This window comes from Sceloporus occidentalis, unplaced genomic scaffold (genome assembly GCF_023333645.1).
Source record: "Sceloporus occidentalis isolate IW3139 unplaced genomic scaffold, rSceOcc1.0.p SCAF_3, whole genome shotgun sequence".
In the NCBI taxonomy this organism is placed as follows: Eukaryota; Metazoa; Chordata; class Lepidosauria; order Squamata; family Phrynosomatidae; genus Sceloporus; species Sceloporus occidentalis.
Genome location: NW_028316983.1, coordinates 211,454,858 through 211,476,303, shown reverse-complemented (window position 1 = coordinate 211,476,303; position 21,446 = coordinate 211,454,858). Strand labels below are relative to the sequence as shown.

The 21,446-nt window shown below is 39.3% G+C and overlaps 1 protein-coding gene across 1 annotated transcript; it reads left to right on the top strand.

The window, feature by feature from the left end:
- The first annotated feature begins 263 nt into the window (after positions 1–263).
- Positions 264–19,929, top strand: LOC149317438 (interleukin-7-like). The gene is made up of 6 exons (XM_089517506.1): positions 264–273; positions 7,399–7,526; positions 12,259–12,312; positions 15,250–15,306; positions 16,997–17,119; positions 19,169–19,929. Exons 1-6 carry the CDS (start codon positions 264–266, stop codon positions 19,304–19,306), a joined length of 510 nt encoding a protein of 169 aa, XP_089373632.1. The 3' UTR covers positions 19,307–19,929.
- The last annotated feature ends 1,517 nt before the right edge of the window (positions 19,930–21,446 follow it).

The following is a 21,446-nucleotide window of genomic DNA, read 5'->3' as shown; positions in this document are numbered from 1 at the left end:
GAAAGTAAACCGGGGAGAGTGGCAGCCCCAGGGCAAAGCCCAGCCAAGGCACACAGAGGCGGCTGCTCCAAATACTAGTAATAGTAAATACCCCTCTGGCACACAGAGGCAGGTTGGTATGTGTCTCCCTGTGCCGCAGTTCCCATTATCCACCCTCCTTTGCAGCCTCCTGGGACCCAGGGCGATGGACCTGAGCCTGGCTTTAGCCCCACCACCATGATCGGCGGCGGCGACCTTCCTCTTCCTCCTCCTCCCGGCGGACCATGGTCCATGGTAAGAGATGGAGGACCCAGGAGCAGCAGGGTTGGGGGGGGCAAGAAGACCCCTTCTCCTCCTCTTCTTCCAAGGCCTCCCTCCATTTCAGCCCCCTTCTGTCCAGGAGGGATGCCCGAAGTCCATTTTGACTAAGAGGCAAGGATCTATATTCCTATTATGAGTGGTTTGTAGCTTTTCTTCAGTCCAAGATGACCAAGTCTCCTCCTTTTGCAGGACCTGTCTTCCATTTCAGCCTCCTTCTGTCCAGGAGAAATGCTCAAAGTCTTGCTCCATTTGGACTAAGAAGCAGGGATTTATATTGCTGTGTTTGTAGCTTTTTTTAGTCGTGTCCAGGAAGACCAGACACGTCCTCCTTTTCCGGGACCGGTCCTCCATTTCAGCCTGAGGGCTTCCCAAAGTCTTGCTTCACTTTGACTAAGGACTAAGAAGCAGGGATTTATATTCCTATTATGAGTGGTTTGTAGCTTTTCTTTAGGCACGTCCAGGATGACCAGACACGTCCTCCTTTTCCAGGACCTGTCCTACATTTCCACCTTTGGTCCAGGAGGAAGGCCAAAAGGTCCCCCATTCTGAGCAGGACTAAAGAAGCATACATTCACATTTCTGTTGAGTGATCTTAGATTTTTATTGGGTCATGTCCAGGGTGACCCAACCTCACACTCTCTCAGCCTCAGAAAAGGGCAATGGCAAAGAAAAGAAAAAACCAACAACCCTACTGAGAAGAAATTTGCCAAGAAAACCCTATGATAGGGTCGCCACAAGACTTTTGTGTGCAAAGAACAACAACAACAACAGATCACTGATGTGGAAACCTGGGTGCTGTGGGCAAGTCACACTCTCTCAGCCTCAGAGGAGGACAAGAGCAAACCTCCTCTGAAAGAAAGAAAAATAACCCTATGATATGGTGACTGTCAAAAATGACTTGGAGGCACACAACTGATATTTCTAGGATCCAAAACACATTGCAGACTCTAGTTGCCCAGAAAACCCTATGTGATAGGGTCACTGTAGAAGTCAAAAACGGTTTGGAGGCATACAACAACAACAACACCAAAAGGAGCATGGATTGGCATTTCTAGGGTCCCCAACACACTGCAGAAATGCTTTCACTGGCCTGGCTCAGTGCTAAGGAATCCTGGGAATTGGGTCTTCTAGAGCTCAAGGCTGGATGCCCCACAAAACTACACTTCCTAGAAATGGAGCCACAGGGCAGTTAAAAGCGGTCTCAAAAAAGTTTTTCTGCAGTGTGTTTTGGGCTGAGGAGAACTTTTGTAAACGTTTGGTCCTGTCTTCTACGTTGTGATAAGGAGGACCTCTGGTCACCTTGGTGGAGAGCTCCTCTGAGGTGACATTTTGGGGAGGCCAGACCTTCCCAACCAGCTGGCGCTCTCTGCCAAGGTGACCAGAGGTCCTCCTCATCACAACATAGAAGACAGGGCCAAATTTTTACAAAGTTTTTAAAATATATATTTTAACTGCCCTGGCTCCATTCTCCCCAGAGGCCTTCCTCACACACTTGCCACCAGAAGCCCACCAAGCCCACCTGCCCTTTAACCTCCATTGCTTTCCCCCCCTCTGCAGCCTTCCCTAAAGCTTTACCTAAAGACCTGGGCTCCTTCTCCCAGCTTCAGCTCCTTCTCCTGGCCTTGTGAGAACCTCTGCTCTTGTCTGTTCGCTTTTATTCCCCTTCAGCCTGCAGGGGAATTTCCCAGCCTTTTCTTCTCAGAACAGAAAACAGAAGCGCCTTCTTCCCAGAAGGGCTAGGGATGGAGATACCAGGAATTCCCACACTGTAGGGTTGGGCTTGAAACACATTGCCCTGAGGGCAAAGTCCCATCCCTGTTCTCCTAACATTTTCCTCCCTGCTCCCAGTTTGGAGGAAACCAAGGCCTGTCCTCCCAACATGTCCCCCCTGCTCCCAGTTTGGAGGAAACCCCACACTGCCTTGCAAAAATAATCCAGTCTGACACAACTTTAGCTGCCATGGCTCACTGCTGTGGAGTTTGGAGCACTGCTGTTGGTTGTGGCACCTGAGCACCTTTCATCTACCTCTGTAAGTTCAGACTTGCTCTCTATGGTTGCATTCACACTGCAGAATTAATGCAGTTTGACCCCATTTCAGCTGCCATGGCTCACTGCTGTGGAGTTCTGTTTCTTGTTGTTGGTTGTGGTGCCAGAGTACCTTTCATCTACCGCTATAAGTGAAGACTTTATTTATTTAAGAGTATTTGTATCCCACTCTTCAACCACAAAAGCTCTCCTATTGTTAATTTGACAGTTTTCTGCCCTCAGGTTTACAAGCTAAAAAGGCAGTGAGTGGGGAAGGGGATCAAGCCCAGCAGTTCTTCCTCTCTGGTTGCATCTGCACTGCAGAGTTAATGCAACTTGACTCCACTTTAACTGCTATGGCTCAATGCTGTAGAGTTCTGGGCACTGTGGTTGGTTGTGGCACCTGAGCTCCTTTCATCTGCCTCTGTAAATTAAGACTTTTTCTCTAGGGTCCAAAACACACGGCAGAAATTATTCTGTTTGAGACCGCTTTAACTGCCTTGAATCAGTGCTAGGGAATCCTAGGAATCGTAGTTTATTGTGGCATCAGAACTCTCTGACAGAGAAGGCTACATGTCTCACAAAACAACAGTTCCCAGAACTCCCTAGCATTGAACCAGGGCAGTAAAAGCGGCCTAAAACGGGATTATTTCTGCAGTGTATTTTGGACCTATGGCTGCATCTACAGTGCTGAATCAATGCAGTTTGACCCCATTTTAACTGCTATGGCTCAATGCTCTGGAGTTCTGGCCACTGTTGTTTGTTGTGGCACCAGAGCACCTTTCATCGACCCCATACGTTAAGACTTCCTCTCTTCTTCATCTACACTGTGGAATTAATACAGTTTGACACCACTTTAGCTGTCATGGCTCACTGCTGCGGGATTCTAGGATTTGTAGCTTTGTGAGACATTTAGCCTTCTTTATCAGAGAGCTCACAACAAACTACAACACCCAGAATTCCATAGCATTGAGCAGTTCAAAATTTGAGTCAAACCAGATTATTTTTTCAGTGTGAATGCGACCCCAGAAACTCTGCTTTCTTCTTCCCACATTTGCTGGGCGACTTTCCAGCTGGCAAGGGCTAGCTTGTCTCTTGCAGGACCAAGGTTCCTTTTTGTTCTTTTCCTCTTTTTATTTGTCTTACAGACATTTTTCTCTGTTGACTAGTGAGCTCTGCCTTTTCCCGTAAAGCTTTCTGGGGAAGATGCAAAGACATGGGGGAAAGTCCAATGGGAAGATAGAAATAAACAAAATACTGTCCTCCTAGGTGAGTTTCTCATTTTAAAAAGCCAAATTGGGAATTTCTTTGAAACACACTCCTGTGGTAGAAAGTGGGTGCCATCCTTGCAGGTGACCACAGGTCCTCCTTTTCCAGGACCTATCCTACATTTCAGGAGGGATTCCAAAGTTTCCTCTACTTTGAGCGCGACTAAGAAGCATGAATTTATATATTTGTGTTTTACCTTTTATTTTGTGATCCCCTACATTTTTCTTTAATGTCCAGCATTTTGCGGTGACTTGCCCTCCTTTGCAGTTATGACATCTGGTTACCCTTGCCATAGTTATCAGATATAGGAGAGGAAGCTGTAGTCTGGATACTGGCAGACATGCCTCTAATAAGCTGTGTTGACAAAGAACTGTATTTTACCACAAATGGTTGGGATCTAGTTGTCCCTTATTTTCACATACGCACCGTGTGTTTTGTTCTAGATCACTGCAATTCCATAGATTTGTCAGAAGGCAAATATTTACAATGCCTTATACTTTTCATGTGGCAAACAGAGGAGTTCCATGTATAAGTTGTACCAAGTAGTCATTAGCTTGTCAATAATCTTGATCCAGATATAAACCCTGATATGAACTGAGGAGAGCATAAAAAAACCAATGTCACTCTCAAGTCACTGCTATTCCAATAATGTTGGGTTGTAGGCTTCTTGACCTCATTCCACTCCATAAACAGGGGGCTGGGAAACCAAGATCCTTGTAGCAGTAGCTCCAAAATCCAGTTCTGATGCCTGATAATGTTTACAGAGTTGTACTTCCACTGTTTGGCAGCTGTTTCTTTTCTAGAAAGTGTTTTGATTTCTTGGGGCAAGAACTGAATGAGAGAGATAAGCCTGCTGAATAGTAGTCTTTTGCAGCTAGTTCCCAGAAGTCCTGTGTGGACTATGCCCATAAGTGCAGATGCCAGTTGCGAATCAAAAAATAGTATTACAGAAGTAGGCAATCTGTATTCTGGCTTATCATTTAGTGAAGGAATCCCACGTGGGAACTCCCTGCTGTACTATCCCATTTCTTGCTTGTAGGCTTGCCTGCATTTCTATTTGTTCCCCTGCTATTTCTCAATTTTGACTAGGAAAGCAGTGTTATAAGACATACTTCCTCTAATAGATTGCTCTGTACTCCTCCATTTCCCCTTTCTTTCTCAGGCTGTGTACAGTTGATAATTGTTAGGAGCAGTGGGAAGGAATGCTTACAGGTTCAGTGCTCCAGAAGTGTCCGGTTTTGTTCAGGCAATAATAAATGGAGGAAGAGGTGTGAACCATCTTGTTTGGGGAAGAACTTTATGGAGCATATTTTCAATAAAGCAGTTATTTTAAGTTAATCATGTTTGTAATAGTTTGTGGTTTGACTCCTGTAGCTGCAGGGATTTGACTCCTATAGCTGCAGAGGTAAAATTTGGAAGGAAGCTATCTGTATGTGTGCAATAGGAAAGTTTCCATTATAATCTTCATGTTTCAGAATTTCTTTAAAATTCACCTCACTAGGTGATCTGGGAATTATTTTTAATAACAAATGGAAACGTGAAAGCAATAGGAAATCATTCTCTTGTTCCTTCACACCTGATTTCATCCTCTGTATTATTTTTAAAAAATGGAAGAAAAATTACAATAATGCTTATTATCATATATATATGTGTGTATATATAGTGCTTAAAGCAAGCGTAATCTCATTTGATTAGAATGTAATGGCTCCTTTAATATATATTGAATAACTGACATCCTCTAACTGTATACAGAATAGCTGCCTACCCCAGTCGTCCAATTAATCAGGCTGATTCTGTGTTCATTTGCATTGCAAATTTGACAGCCTGTCTCAAAGTGGGTACGTTGTTATAGATGTATTCATCTGCTTAGAAATCAGCCCTACTGAATTCACTGTCACTAATTTCAGACATCTGAGCATGTGCTGAGGCTTAGGCATTAGCCCACTTTCGGGGAAGTATGTCCCACTAAACTGAGTAGGACTTATTGCTGATTAGAGAATGTCTAGGGTTACCCTGTGGACCTGAGTGTCATTGTTTTTCCCACAGCAGTTCCATTAGTTAATAATTATTCATTGCAAATACCTCTCTGGTTCCTGAGATATGAAAAGGGTGTATCAGTTCAGAAAGAACAATGCACTTTTTTTATTTGTGTGATGTGACAGTAGCATCATAAAATCCACACATCACCCTTTTCGTTTTATAAAATGTGATCTGTTCCAGAGTTATGCTTAGGCTTTTGAAAAGGATTTTCTGTTAGAAATCCATTTACTCATTCTTGTTGTTGAGGGCTTGCCAGTTACACCTACAGATACTACTTCCCACACATGGAATGAAGTTGGGATTGGGATCAGGTTTGCACTGGGATTATATGCTTTGTCTGCAGTTTTCTTACAACTCATAATCAATTGCACCCAAACTGTTAAATCCCAAAAACGTTTTAAAGGCATTTATTTATTAATTTAATACACCACCAAACAGTTGAACCTTCTGGCCAAATTCATTGGCTTGAATTTTGTTGGAGTGTTTAACTCCTGGTTATGCCAGCAATTGTACTGGGCAAGCAAAGCACATCATATGCAACTGACCAGTTGTTTCTCAACCACTGTTCCCTGACACCATGGGGTTGGGCAGGGGTTCCATAAGAGAATGTGACTGAGAAAAAATATTTTTGAGTTTTATGAGATGTAATAATGTTCATGATGTGAAATTTATTTTAAGAGTTCTTCCAGGATAACAAGGCTGAGAAAGGCTGGTCTATGTACTTAATGTTTCTGTGGAATTTTTCTTTCTTTCTTAAAAACAAAACAAAAACAAACTCCCAAACAAGTTCCAAACCATTGGTTCATGAAATTCATTGTAACAATTAATTGTTGCTAATACAATATCAAGCAAAGGACTCTGCAGTAGTGCAAGTGATTCTGTGGACAGTGGAGAGGTGGGTGGGTCCCTCTCTTAAAATTAAATGAGTGGGCAATCAAAGCATATCATATGCAACTAACTATGCTAAAATTATTGCATCAGCAGTTTTCAGTGCCTTTCTCCCATAACATTTAGCAAATGATCAAAGGGAATACGTTTTGTAATAATGTAGATAACAAGTATGCAAAAACAAATAACTTCCATACAAATCTTTGAATTTGTTTAAACCATATTAAGGGCCTGAATAGACAGGCCAAAATAAAGCTGCTTCAGGACACTTTGAAGATATGCTGTTTAAATGACCCATGTGTCCTAAGAGGCTGGAAGCAGCGCCAAAGCATGGCGCTCCTGTCCTAAGAATTGGAACACAGCTTTGGTGCAGCTTCTGGCCTCTTAAGATGCATGTGTCATTCAAACAGCATACCTCCAAAGTGACATGAAGCAGCTTTATTTTGGCCTGTCTGTTCGGGCCCTACATGTGTTTTATTTTTATCTTTTTCCTAATCAAATGTTTCAGCTCAAATACTTTTGGGCTCTTGGAACATTAACGTGTTTTGTTTAGTCAGGTTAAATCGCACAAACATTCTCAAAAAGATCATGTGCTATTTAGGTCCTAAGGGACTGAGACATGTTCCCATTAGGTTTTTGAGAAAATGTTAGTAGAATTTGATGGAAGGCTATGTTACTATCTTGAATTGTAAGGCAAATAATCAGTCTAAGCTTTAGCTAAGTTGTCAATGCTCACTGTTTGGACCTAACTAATCTTGCTGAGCATAAATCTAGTATATATATACCTTAGGTAGATATTAATTATTATACTATATTACCCTAGCCAACAGGACATATACCATCTTGGTACTAATGCAATGTAATTTTGTAATCTAGCTTTTTTAAGGAATGTCTTTTGGATTCTGCCACTGTTCCTAGTTCTGGTGCCAGACTCTTCATCTGTTTGCATGGACACAATCCGAAATGGGTATCAGAATATTTTAAGCATCAGCATTACTCATCTGGTAGGTGGCATTTTATGATTCCCCACACCTTTAAATCAAAGTATGTGTGTATGTGGATAGTTTCATTCCTGAGCTGTTTAACTCCTAGTTTTGATGGAAACACCTGTGCCTTTCATAATGGATCTAAAATGCAACATGTGTGACATATGAGTAAAAGCTATACTATGAAATAACAAAATCAGCAAAAATTATCATTAAAATAATTGATTGAACCACCAATTACAACAAACCTTAAAATTTCAAAAGGATAGTAGACTGAACAAAATGCCAACAGGAAAATGTTTGGGCTCCATGTTACATTGGAAGACTTTACCTTTTCACATAGAAATTCTTGCCAATTTTGTGCATTGTTCAAATTGTATTTATTGTAATGTAGATTTCCCAAAGTACATATTATATATACAGTATACGTTAAGCCCTATGTTCTGTAGTTTGAACAGGGAAGATTAATTGGCTAATGCTAGGAAAACAGCAAATTTTTTTTAGTATTTTCCCTCTTCCTTCCATGCACTTATACAAGCCCTTCTCAACAGGAGTCAGATTATTGTAACAAATTCAGATACAAAGAATTAAGGGTTAGCAGAGGTAGATAAAGGGATACCAAATGTTACAAAATAAAGTTGGGTCTGTTTAACATAACCCAAGAGCTGATCAGAATAATTGATTCTTTGATTTTAGCTTTTCTAAAGTCTCTGCCTGAATCTCTGAGGAATCGTGGTTTGAGCTATTTGTTATTTACATGGACTTTTTCTGATTTGCACAGAAAGTTCTTTGATGTTTGTAGAAAAGTAATGGCAAGCAGCAGCTGCCATTTCTGACTATGAGCACTATGGAACCTTTTCTTCTTTAAATTCAGCTTTTACCCGATGCAGCCCTCTCCTCAGAAGGCAAAGAAGCATTCCACTCAGTTTCTACCTGGAGCACACAGCAGATTGTATCATATGTGATCTCTCTTAGGAATCCTCAGGAGGGCTCTCAGACTGATTTCATTATAGTATACCCAGCTAAAGGATTAGGAACAGAGCTGATCATGTCAGTGCTGCTGTCCTGGCTTTTCCAGTGGTCAGTAAAAAGCCATGTTTGTATTTGTTCTAAAGTGGCTTTTGTGGAAATGAAGAAGAGAAATGCTTCAGTTCCATCGGATGGAACTTTATGGCAAGTCTTCCTGACTGAGGATCTGCCCAATGAAGGACCATCTTGTTTTCAGTCTGGCAATTCCATCCCCCAGCAAAGCTTAACTAACAACACTCACTATTCCTGTGGTGTAATGAGAGGCTTTGCCTTGTTATCTGTTGGCAATGGAGAGGGTGTCTCAAAAGGGTTCACAAGGTTCAGAGTTGATTTGTGTCCAAAAAGGTGGTGGGTATATGTTGACCTCATGTATAAGTCAAGGATAGGTTTTGTGCCAAAAAGTATGGATTTTGATATAACTCGTGTTTAAGTCAAGGATAAAACTTAGGGGCATGTAACAAAGAGTGTAAAGAATGAAAGAAAGGAAAATAATGCCCAAGCACACTGCTATTTTCCCACCCAGACATTAAAAAAGGCCAGAAGTAGTGCCTCGGCAGAGAAAGTAGAGGTGGTCAGTGCTTCTTTTCATTTCTCCTGGAACAGACTAAGCTCTCGCCTTTCACCACTTTACTCAGAGAAGGGGATGGTTCCTATTTTGATAAAAGTTAAGGTACATTCACTTTGTTAATGGATAAGTTGACCCAGGTTTTGGTGTTGATTTTTTTGACTAAATTTTCTTGACTTATACATGAGTATATACAGTACTTTTGATTCAATAGTTCTTGCTTTAGGGGGAAATGCTCTTCCACTTCCACCTGACTTTCTTGAAGTCTCTTTGAAAGACACATCTCAGCTGTTGACTCAGTTGTAAATCTTGGTTGGAATTTTTGCCAATCTAGTTGGGAATATATTGAGATTTTGGGAGGCATGTGGTCTTGAGTGGACAAGGTTTGGCTTCTTTCTTTTCTTCTCTTCCTTGGGTCCCATGCCAGGAGCAAGGTGGGGGAGAGGGGGTCATGAAATGGCTGATTGAAAAACTGCTGCAATTTATAATATTATTTAAAGCAAAAATAGCCCAGTACCTTCCTTTCATAACACAGTACACCACCCATTAAAGTTCTGTGACTTTTGTGGTCAGGAAATTCTGAAACTTTGAGAAACAAGTGATCTTGCAATATGAAGTGTCCAAGTATTGGCTTCTTTCTTTCACTCTACTCTCCCAACACCTTGACATTCTTAGGGAAAGAACAATGCCAGCTGGGGCATTCTGGAAATTGGAAAGCGACCAAATAACTTGTCCAGGGTTTCCAGGGATGTTTTGCTCTAGAAATACTTCTGCTTAGTTGAGGCAGTGAAATGGCCTTGAAAGTTATTGGTGGGAGATTTTTAAAAGAAAGAAACCCTTGTGAAGTCCCTCACATTCAAGACATAATATCTGAACATTAATCCTTCCCCATCCTGGTACTATCCGGATGCATTTGATTACAGTAATAGGTTGCTAAGGAGTACATTGCCAGCAGTTTCAGAAGTTAAGGAGGAGCCTAAGGTTTCCTTCTTGAAACTAATTCATTTTGTGGTTTTTCTTTCTATAGAAAGGGATTTTCCCTTGCTTATTTGCAAGTCATTCCCAGAACTCTGTTGATTCCATTGCCCAAATGTTGCAAATGTGGTGCCAAGAAATAATTAACTGCCAAGGAATGAATGAACAGCTGATTATATTCAATAAGTAAATCCATTTTAGATGCTGAGATATGACAGGATATTTTTTAAATATATGTTATCAAAACTCATTTTATACATACTACAAGCTATTTTGTGATCATTTTCTGTGCTTATGAAACTCATCTCAGGTATTCAGGCTAAATGTGACTTGTTTTAAGCTATATGTTGGTCATTAATTTTCAGGAAAATTCAATATGTCCTGCATATTTCAATTTTTAAATGCATCTGCGTGTGGCCTGCATATTTTAATTTTAAAGGGATCTCTGTGTATTTAATAAGGGGAACTTTTTGGTCAACAAAACATTTAGATGTTAGTTAAAGAATGAACAACAATCAGCAAAGCTATAAACTGCTCCCGGCAAATGATGACATGTAAGCAACATTTCTTAGACTTCCACAGTCAATTATAGTAACATGATTAATTTGTAGGCTTCTAAGATGTTACAGAGTTTCTGACATGATAACTTAAAATGTTTCTACTTACTCTAATTTATTAAAATTAGTAAAGTAGTAAAATACCTTCTGTTGTGCTGCATGGGAATTCCGTACAAAAATTGTATTTGTCCATGTGGCCTGGATTAGTAGGATCTCAATGCAATGTATTTTTCTTTTGTAATTTTGATATAGATGATTAAATAAGATATATTACACCCTTCTTAAATAAATTCTCAAGAAGATCTTCTGATTGATACCTGAGTTACTATTTATAGATGATAATAAACATGCCACAGAAATTGTTGAAAATTTTCTTTTCTTTACGGCTAAGATTAATAATATTATTGTTCAGACACATATTCAGTAGTTGGATCCTCAACTTTTTAACTACACAGCAGTTGAGATCTTACATCAAAGACATAGTTACAAATATACAGTCGCCCCTCCATTTTTAATAATAATAATAATAATAATAATAGGATTTATTTATACACCACCCAATCACTGGGAATCCGAACGGTTTACAACAGAGGGGATAATAGACGGTTCCCTGCCCTCAGGCTTACAATCTAAAAAGACACGACACAAAAGGAGAAGGGAATGGTGAATGGGAGAGGGAATCAGGTCCAGCAGTTATTCTCTCCCTCTGAGGCCTGGATCAAGGCAGATGGACTGGAGGGAGGGCTCTTTTTCTTCCAGGCAGGCCTGGTGGAGCTAGCCTGCCTCTCTCCCCCTCAAGATGGTGGATGAAGGGAGGGCTTGTAATTTTTTTTTCTACAACCAGATTAAAAATGCATAAATCTGTTCTGGACCCCCCCTCCCCCTGTGAAAAATTCAAGCCCTATTGGTTTGAATAGCGGTGCGCCTCTGCAGGCATCCATGACATGCATCATGGCCATGATCCCCATTTTAAGTTCCTACGTTTGCCCCTTGCATGTAAGTGAGGGACACGGATTCAAAGTCTGTGCAAATGGAGGGACAACTGTGTATTGTTGCCTGGCCCATCTCCCTCAACCTACCCTAACAGCTAGCAGCCACATCAAATGATAGAGATTTGTTCTGTTGGCAGCCACACCAGTGATGGAGATCTGTTCAGGTGGTCAGGGTGGTGCAGGATAATGTTTTCAGATCCCACCTGCCATGAAATTGTGCTGTGACAAGGAGTTGTGACAATGGTCCTACTTCTGATTATCACACTGCAGCTTGCTGGTGAGAGGAAGCTGGAAACATCATCCTGTAGTGAATGTCCTGATTGCCAGAAGAACAGGCCCTCTAGTGCTCATTGTGAATGATGGCTGATAAAGTACATTTTGTGGGCATTTGTAATTGTGGCAATAGTGCCATGATGGTAAACATTAATACTAAACAGTTATGAAGAAATATCTGCTCATCAGGTTGCTAACCTCTGTATTTTAAGGCCTTACATAACTGCTGAAATGTTACTTGTTCTGTCCATTTTTTATTTTTTTATTTTGTATTCTGTTTTATATGATTGGTATCTTGTGTTTTAAATGGTCTGTGATCACATAATAAATGTTTGCTCGCTTTCTTTAATTTCTTATAGACTGAGACACTTGGAAGCATCTCACCCACAATTTTTTCCTGCAATATAACTAAGGTAATCTGTCTATAAGATTCCCTTTGCTTTGACTACGATATGTTCAGAATGTCATCAAAATGCATGCATCTATTCCTTCAAATGTCTCCCGGAGATCATCTGGAACAGCTACCATATACATTCAAGGATTTGGTATTGGCCTCTATGGAGCAAACCATTTATGACTAAGGAGCTGATGTTGGTGAGGAAGGGCTAAGATGGGGAACTAATGATCTAATAAAGTGTCTGTATAATCTTAAAAACACTGAGGTTGTGTATCAAAGGTAGAGCATGTAAAGGCCTACCACAAGCAGCCACTTGAAAAATGATAATACTCTGCAATGCTTCTAGAAGCATGGTTTTGTTTTAAAACACTAATATTTCAAAATCAGAAAAATTGGAATGTTGTTTCTTTGAATGTATTTGGAGTTTCTAAACATGTTTCCTGCAAGAATTGCTCTTTTACTGAAATGACAGAATCATTTGTTTAATAATGAAGTGCATAATAATTGATAAACCATATTTAGTGTCTACTGGCTATAGTAAATTGAACATTTATGCTATGCTACTGCTTAGATGGTTAGTTGGATATTTACATACCTGCTTATCAGTAAGTTGTAGAATAGACATCTGGATGACTTATTAGCCATGGTGGTGCAGTGGCTAAATGCTGGTACTGCAGCCAAAACATTGTGAGTTTGATTCTGCAAGGCTCCAGGTTTGCTCAGCCTTCCATACTTTCGTAGGTCGGTAAAAAGAATATTAAGCTTGTTGGGGGCTAACACATTGTAAACCATTTAGAGAGTGCCTAGTACTATAAAGTGGTATAGAAATGTAAGTGCTATTGTTATTAGCTGAAAGGTTGACCTAAAGCATTATTTAAACAAAGCAGAAATTTGTTTAGCCAATTATATAAGTATTGTTGTTTCATGCCTTCAAGTTATTTCTGACTTATGGCGACCCTAAGGCCACAAGTCATGGGATTTTCTTGGCAAAATTTATTCAGAAAGGCTTCACCTGTGCCTTTCTCTGAGGTTAAAGCAAACCAACAAAAGTCCCTAACGCCAAAAAGCCCAAGATGTTTTTTCTTTCTCTGAGGTTGACAGAATGTGATTTGCTGAAGGTCACCCCATGGGGTTTCATGGCAGAGCAGGAATTTGAACCCTGTTCTCCAGAGTCCTAGTGCAACACTCAAACCCCTATACCATGTTAGTTCTCTGTATATGTGTAAGTATATTTACACAGAGTTGAGACATGGTTAATAATACAGTGGACCCTTCCCATATGCAGGGGATCTGTTCCAGTCCGCCCCCCTTCCATAAAGGGAAAAATGCATATGTTCAAGCCCCATTTAAAACAATGGGCACACACTTGTTTTAAATGGGGCTTGCCTTCCGTGTAAAGTTAAAACCATGCATAGCACGCCTGTGGGTGCACTGTACAGGTTGAGTCCCCTGTATCTAGATTTCCAAAATCCGAAATACTCCAAAATCCAGATTTGTTCACATGGATGGCTGAGAGAGTGACACCTTTGCCTTCTGATAATTCAATATACACAAGTATTATGTATAAAATTACCCTCAGGCAGTAGGTGTCACTAGGGTTGGTGTCAACATGGTGTGATAACTCATGGCACCACACCCCCAATGACCTCCTCCCATTCCACACCATACAGAATCCTTAGTCATAATTACCATATATCACTGACTGTAATAGGAATAGTTGTGACAAACAACCAGCAAAATTAAAATTATACCTTAAATTACAATATCATAAACATAGCCGAAATGTGCTTACATGTACATTGTTTGATACGTTTAAAGTAATAATTTGTTAAAATGTGATATTTCTAATAAATTTTAAAAGAATTTTAAAATGTTAAAAAAATTTAAAAAATTAAAATTAAAAAATAAATAAAACTTGGGGTCTCTCCTTTATCTTTCCACTGAGCCTTGCCCCATTCACAACATCCCTTCAGCATTTTAAAGCAGGCAAACACCACAGCCCATTTCTGTCAAAAGGCAGGTGTTTGGGGAACAGTAGTACTCTGCGTTAGGGTGTCACCCCTTCACCCCCCCCCCCATTCAACCCCCTAGTAACACCCCTGCCTTCAGGCTTATAAGAGAGAATCATGCAAGTGTCATGTATACTCATATGTTTTACCAAAGAGAAGATTGGAAGCAGGAATAATGTGTCCTGATTACACCCATAGGAACAATGTTTGCATCAGAGGAAAATTGGTTGTGGATATATGTTGTGAATCCTTGAAATCTGAGTGGGATATATTGTCAGTGAATCACGCAACATGAATACATCACATGTCAGACCAAATCAGATTCAGTCAGTTCTACCTACTAGCAGAAAACTTGCTCTAGTATAATTACAGAACAATTGCAGGAGCAAATAATATGTAAAAGATGAAACAGAACTCTGTGGTGAGATCTCACGTGGTGTGTCCATAGAAAGAAAAATGCTATACCTAGCTTTGAATACAGTTGAAATACTATGTTAAAGGGATGCCACTGAGTCCTTAGGTGCATCCATATTGTTGAAATAATGTAGTTTGATACTACAATCATTCCTTTGAACCTATGGGCTATGCGTTCCCCCCCCCCCCATGAGTTTGAAATCTCGTGCATATTCAAGTCACATAGACTTGAATTGGGCGCATGCATGTGGGGGGTTATAGCAGTCACTCAGGTTAATAGCAGTCACCCTTCCACGGATTTCCAAATCCACACATTTCAAGATGCGGACTTGGAGGGGTGACTGTATTTGGGGAATGAACACCAACATGTTAATCTTGGAATATGGAAGTAAAATCAAAACAAAAAAAGAACTGAAAGCTCTTCATACTTCCAGTGGCCCTTTCCTTTCTAGATGAGCCCTTTATTGTATTGGAGACAAGGAGAAACATCTACATTTAAATGTTGCTACTTGTACACATGTTTATTATAGGAGAATATAACTGGACGAAATGCTTCCCCCTGTAAGTGCTGCTGCAATTCAAATAAGGTAATGTTGATTTTTTTACTTAATGATCCAAACCATGCTGCAGAAATAATCCAGTTTGAGACCGCTTTAACTGTCCTGTCTCAATGCTAGGGAATTCTGAGAACTGTAGATTTGTGAGACATTGAGCCTTCTCTGTTAGAGAGCTCTGGTGCCACAATAAACTACAGTTCCCATGATTCCCTAGCACTGAGCCAAGGCAGTTAAAGCAGTCTCAAACAGGATAATTTCAGCCGTGTGTTTTGGACCAATATGGATCTGTAGATATGAAATTAGCAAAAGCAGGAAAATATGAAATATCTGTGGGAAACAACTTTGTTCCTTCTGACTATACAAGATGTGTGTGCTCCTTCTTTTCTTTCCTGTATCACACAAAAGCAGCCATATGTTAAGTTCAGCATACATAGGTTTGTTGCTATTTGCTGTCAAGTCAGCATTGATATAGGATGACCCTATGAATAGGAGTCGTCCATAAACCTCAATCCTTAATAGCCCTTGAAAGTTTTCAGGTCTTGAAAACCTGTTGCCATGGCTTTTTTTATTGAATCAGTCCATTGATAATGTGGTCTTTCTTTTTTCTTACTGACTTCTATTTTACCTAGAATTATTGTCTATTCCACTGTCATGTTTTCTCATGAGAGGTCCAAAGTAAACTGGCCTCAGTTCACTTATTTTGGCTTCCAAGTGAGCATTCACACTTGGTTATGAACTGGTTAAAGAAATGACTGTGGCAGAATCCTAAACATGGTTGAGCAGGTAATATCCAACCAGTGCAGCTTTTTTAATGCATGCATAATATGTGTGCAGCAACTATGCACGCCAGACACCTGTCATGCTCTCCATTCATTCTTCTACTTACAGCTACTTTCATGTACTATTCCTCAGTACTTTAATGGTACCCTTCCCAGCTCAGGGCCACAGTCCTGATGCAGGTACTATGTATACTTTTTTGGTTTTGTTTTCTAGATTATGTGCAGGGCCTCTAATTGGATTAGGACCTTCATTTTGAATGAAATGTCTGCCTTGGCCCTCACATAAATTTGAAATAAACTTTGCCTCCACAACAGTACTCAGTTAAGCTTACACATATTCTTCTGTCCACCAAACATGTATGTGTACTTCAGGGACACCTTATCTTCATTTAGCCTGTAAACCCCAACCCCCATTTAAACCCCTACCATCCTCCTCTAAGATCAAGCAGAGAGGACACACACAAACAAGAAAATAAGTAAAATGTGAGTCTAATTGTTAATCCCAACTAGATTTTTTTTAAAATGATTCAGTGGAAACTTGGTAAATCAAAATTTATATAAGTTTCTCTAATTTACTGGGTTTCCTGTAGTTGGGACTAACAGATGGATTTAAGCCTAAAACTTAAGTCATGAGCTATGGTCCTCCAGTTTATGGTGGAGTACAGTTGCCATCAAAATAGCTGATAACCAATTTATCAAATGTCAGAGATGATGGGAACTGTAATTCAACACATGGATGGTCATGGGTTATTCACTGTTTTTTGTTTCAAAGAATTCATAGTTTCTATGATTCTTTGTTTCTCAGGACCAGTATGCTTTTGGTCTGCCCTGAGATGGACACTGTGATGGAGCTATCATTCAGCAATCCATAGATTCAGTCTGTAAGGTTGTTGGATAATGTACAGCATCACTGCACCCTATTAAGATACATTTTCTTATAGGAGAGAGCCCTACGTTGTATGGCACGGTGTCTTACAAAAATATCTAAGACATGCTTCAGCCATTCTGAGCTACAACGTAGCATGGATAATGTTTCAAATGGGACACTGGAACTGCTAAAGCAGGTATGTTTGTACAGTACTTCATAATCTCCTTATACCTGGAGAGTAGAGCCTTAACATGTGAACAGAAAGCTGAAATGGAGGAGGAGAGTAATGGCTTTCTCCATCCCTCCATGCCTCTCCACTTGCCATTATAGCATTTCCCCTCTGTTTCTGAGGGAGTTGGTTATAAAAGTATGTCATTTGTCACTCTGGACAAATCTGTTCAACCAAGGGCATGTTTTTATGACCATTTCCTTCAGGGAGAGAATGGAAATCCTACCATGACATGCAGACAGGCAAGGAAAAAGCCGCTACTGTCTCATTCCATTTCACCTTTCTTTTCTCATGTGATAGAGCTCTTAAGAAAACCAACAAAAACAGAAAAGAATCGATGAAAAACCTCAATTTACAAATGTTTGCCCAAATTTCTTGTGAACTGGTATTTAAATAATTATTACTAATATATTTTATAGCATAATTTAGTGTAGAAAATTCTATACATGTTTCCCATGTGCCTTTACAACCACCCTGTAAAAGAGTACACTTGTCCTTCCATATTCGCTAGGGTTAGGGGCATAAGACCCACGTGAATATCGAAAATACACAAATAACAGAAACACCATGTTTTTACCTGAGAGGACACCTCTCTAGGAATCTCTAGGTCCTCCAGTGCAATTCTGTGGTCAACCTCCAAGAGACACTGACCATAAAACTGCACTGGAGGAGCTATAAATGCCTAGGAGAGTGTTCTTTCTAGGAATCTCTAGGTCTTTCAGTGCAACCTTTAGTGTAAGTTGACTATAGAGTTGCACTGGAGGACCTAGAGATTCCTAGAGAGAACATATTAATCAAATCTGTGAATAATCAAATCTGCAAATATCAAAGCTGCAAATACGGAGGGATTAGTATACACTGAATTACTCTGAGTCTTGTGGAGATTCAGTGCTAGTCAGTTGATTTTTGTACTGGGGGACTTTAATTCAAACTGAATACTCCCACAGGGCTGTTTCTTCAACAAATGAATGCCATCTTGGGATGTGTTAGTATTTTTTCTCATTAGTGTTCACCTTCCTAAAGGAGATAGCATAATTTTTGCATAATATTATAATAAATGCTTCTGTATTTATATAAGTAGTCTCATAACTGAATCAACATGTAATTAATATTCAAACTGCTTTCTTTTAAAACATACTGATTTTTGTAACTCACCTTCTAACCAACATGGTATCTATATTTTGCTATAACTTAATGGACACATTTCAAATGAATTTGTACCCTGTTTTTCAGTATGTGCATGTTATAATAATAATAATAAAACTTTATTTCTAGCCCGCCTTTCCAAAGATGAAGGCGGGTTACAGCACTTAGACCATCCAACAATACAATCCACGAAATACAATAAAAGCATCAATCAATATAAACATCAGTTAAAACATACTACAATAAAAATAACTGTCCAAGCTGTTAAAGGGAATGTCCAGAATTGTGAGGCTGTAATTAATACAGACACTCCCAGACTAATTCTGTATATGGCTGAATGAATTAACCGTGGATATTAAAAGAAAGATCAGTGGGGTCCTACACTGAAAGCATGGCATATGCTGTTGATGTCTAAACCATTGGAAGCATATTTATCTGAATTTAGATTATGTTTTATAAATTGCCTTCAGAGGTCTTGGCCATGGAAGGCTGCATTCAAGTACTTTAAAGTGTGTGTGTGTTAACCAAAATCCGAGATACAGCCAAGAATGCTAACAGTAACCTAAATTTGATTGTTAGCATTCACTTGTATATGTTCAAGAAGTGGGAATATGTGGGTTTATTAACATTTCTAAAATTGTGGACATTGACTGTACAGCATGTACTCAATGTTGACACTGTTTTAGTAAAAAACAATTAATCGGCACTATGTATATATTTTTTTCTCCTTTGGTCTTTTTTTTGTAAAAGTTTTAATATGATACAAACATTATGATTTATTACAAAATGTCTACTTGCAAGCTTAAAATGGTCCACTTAATTACATATATAAATTATATACAATTTAACCAATTATTTGTTTTACTATAGGGATGTATCACCACAGTTCAAAACTCACAAAAACGCAGGTGTCAACACAGAAATGGCTGCCAAACATCTGACACTGTATGCTACACAAAGAAAATTGTTTCAGACTTACAAATATGTTGGATTCAATTTATCCAATAGTTGGACGATTGCTACAGATAGACCTACAATGCTCTGGTTTTTCAGAGCAGACAATTTTTCTACCTTAAATGTATGCACTGCTTATGCTGCAAACCTTTGGTACCAAAGCCCTGAGGAAAGACTAAGGATTTTTGTTCTTGAGAGGGCAGTGAAAGAAAAAGTTGAAATATAAGCTGAATCCTCCGTGTCTCAACAGGAATGGAAGCACTGGACAAGACAAATGGAGCACTGAATTGTAATTTGCACTTCCATTATTCTTTTAGACTATGGCTATTCAGTAGTTATGAGATCGTAAACTGGATTTATAATCACATAACTTTTGGGATTCATGTTTATGGTAAAGAATGAATGAATGTGTCCCTGCACCTATCTTTTGAACAGGGCACCACCTCAGCTCAAGGGTTTGAGAGAATGCAGGCTAGGATGCTAGAAAATGATGACAGTGCTCTCCTGGTCACATAACGCATTGAGAGCACTTCTAGCAGGGCCACAAGATGTTTCTCTAGTTGTCTGTTGTCAAAACACCCTGCAGTTGGATATCATTTCCCAGTGCCCTAACCTGCAGTGCCTCTGAAATGCTTTGATGGGAGTGCTACTGGACTGAAAAGGTAGGATTTTTTGGGTGGAGGGGTGGGTGGTGGGTGGGATGATGGCATAATTAAACACAGTTCTGTCATTGTAGTTGTGTCTAATAACACAGGATCTTGACCTGTGTTTTTAGTTATTTTATCTTTAGTTGAAGGAAAAGAGCAGCACTCAAAAAGAAAGCAACTTACCATTTTTCAATAAATTAAGATATCTATAATAGTTTTTCTAAAAAAAACAAACCCTAATTAAATTTTACTAGTACTAGTGAAGATCCTACATCACAGATTAGTTATGAATGCATAACTATGTATCATTACCAAACTCAATTCTCCAAACCTACATTAGTAGCTAGCAGCCATGCTAAGATGGAGGCTTGTTCTGTTGGCAACTGGGGCACAGCAGGTTGATTGTTCCAGCTTCTTCCCACTTGTGATCTGCTATGTGACTAACTGTTGTTACAGGGGCACTCCTTCCAATTGTTACACCATAGATCGCTGGTGAGAAGGGTGTGGAAATGTCATCCTTTGGCACCCAGTTGCCAGCAGACCTCTTTCTTGGTGTGGCTACTGGTCACACCAGTATATTTGGGGGAGGGGCATTTGTGATTGTGGCGATAGTGCCACAGTTGTAAACAAGAGTACTAAACAAGCCTAGTTCACTTATTTATAACTGCTGAACAGCATAACAGCTATTCTACTTAATGGATCTGAATACTTTTTTAGGACAAAAGGCAGGCGAAGAATCAAATTATGGTTTAAAGGAAAGATGAGTTTTGGGAATGGTAGAGAAAAGGAAGCACAAGTAGCTTCTTGAGTAAGGACTCTGAATCTGAGTCCCATTTCTTTGTTAGACTGGAAATCTGAAAAGTTCTTGCAGGAATATTCAGGAATTGCTCATGTGTGGAGATGTCTTCTTGAGTGAATGCCTTTCAATGCAACCAAGTGATGTAGCCTAATATTGTAAACATAATTTTTATATAATATTGCCATTGTACAGCTAGAATGCTTATTTAACAAATGCTTTTAGTTATCCATAACTCTAACTGTATACAACTATGACTATTCTTAAATACCCATTATGATATGTTCTACATATTATGTTTTTAATGAATATCCATTCTGGTGTGTTCTAATATTAGCATTGTAACAGAATTGTGATTGAGTAGTGTCTATATCAAGGCAGAAGATTGCCAACTGGTATTTGAAAACATAAAGGCAAATATAACCACGATCTCATTCTCAGGGATTAAAATATATTTAGGGATCCATTTATACAATGCTAACAAAACATCACGGTAAGAATATATAGCTATTACATAGCAGTGCCTTTCTATTTTTTTATATGTTCAGTATATATTAACATGGATATTCTGTATTTCAAACTTCCAACCATTCTTATTTATTCTTCAGTTCAAGATAATGGTCCAATTTTGCACTTTGGCATTGAAATATAGAGCCCCAGGAAGTTTTTAAAAATTCAACAAATGCAGATAGGGTTTTTCCCCCAGTATGACTTACATATGGAACTTAATGCATTTGATTGCATTAAGCAT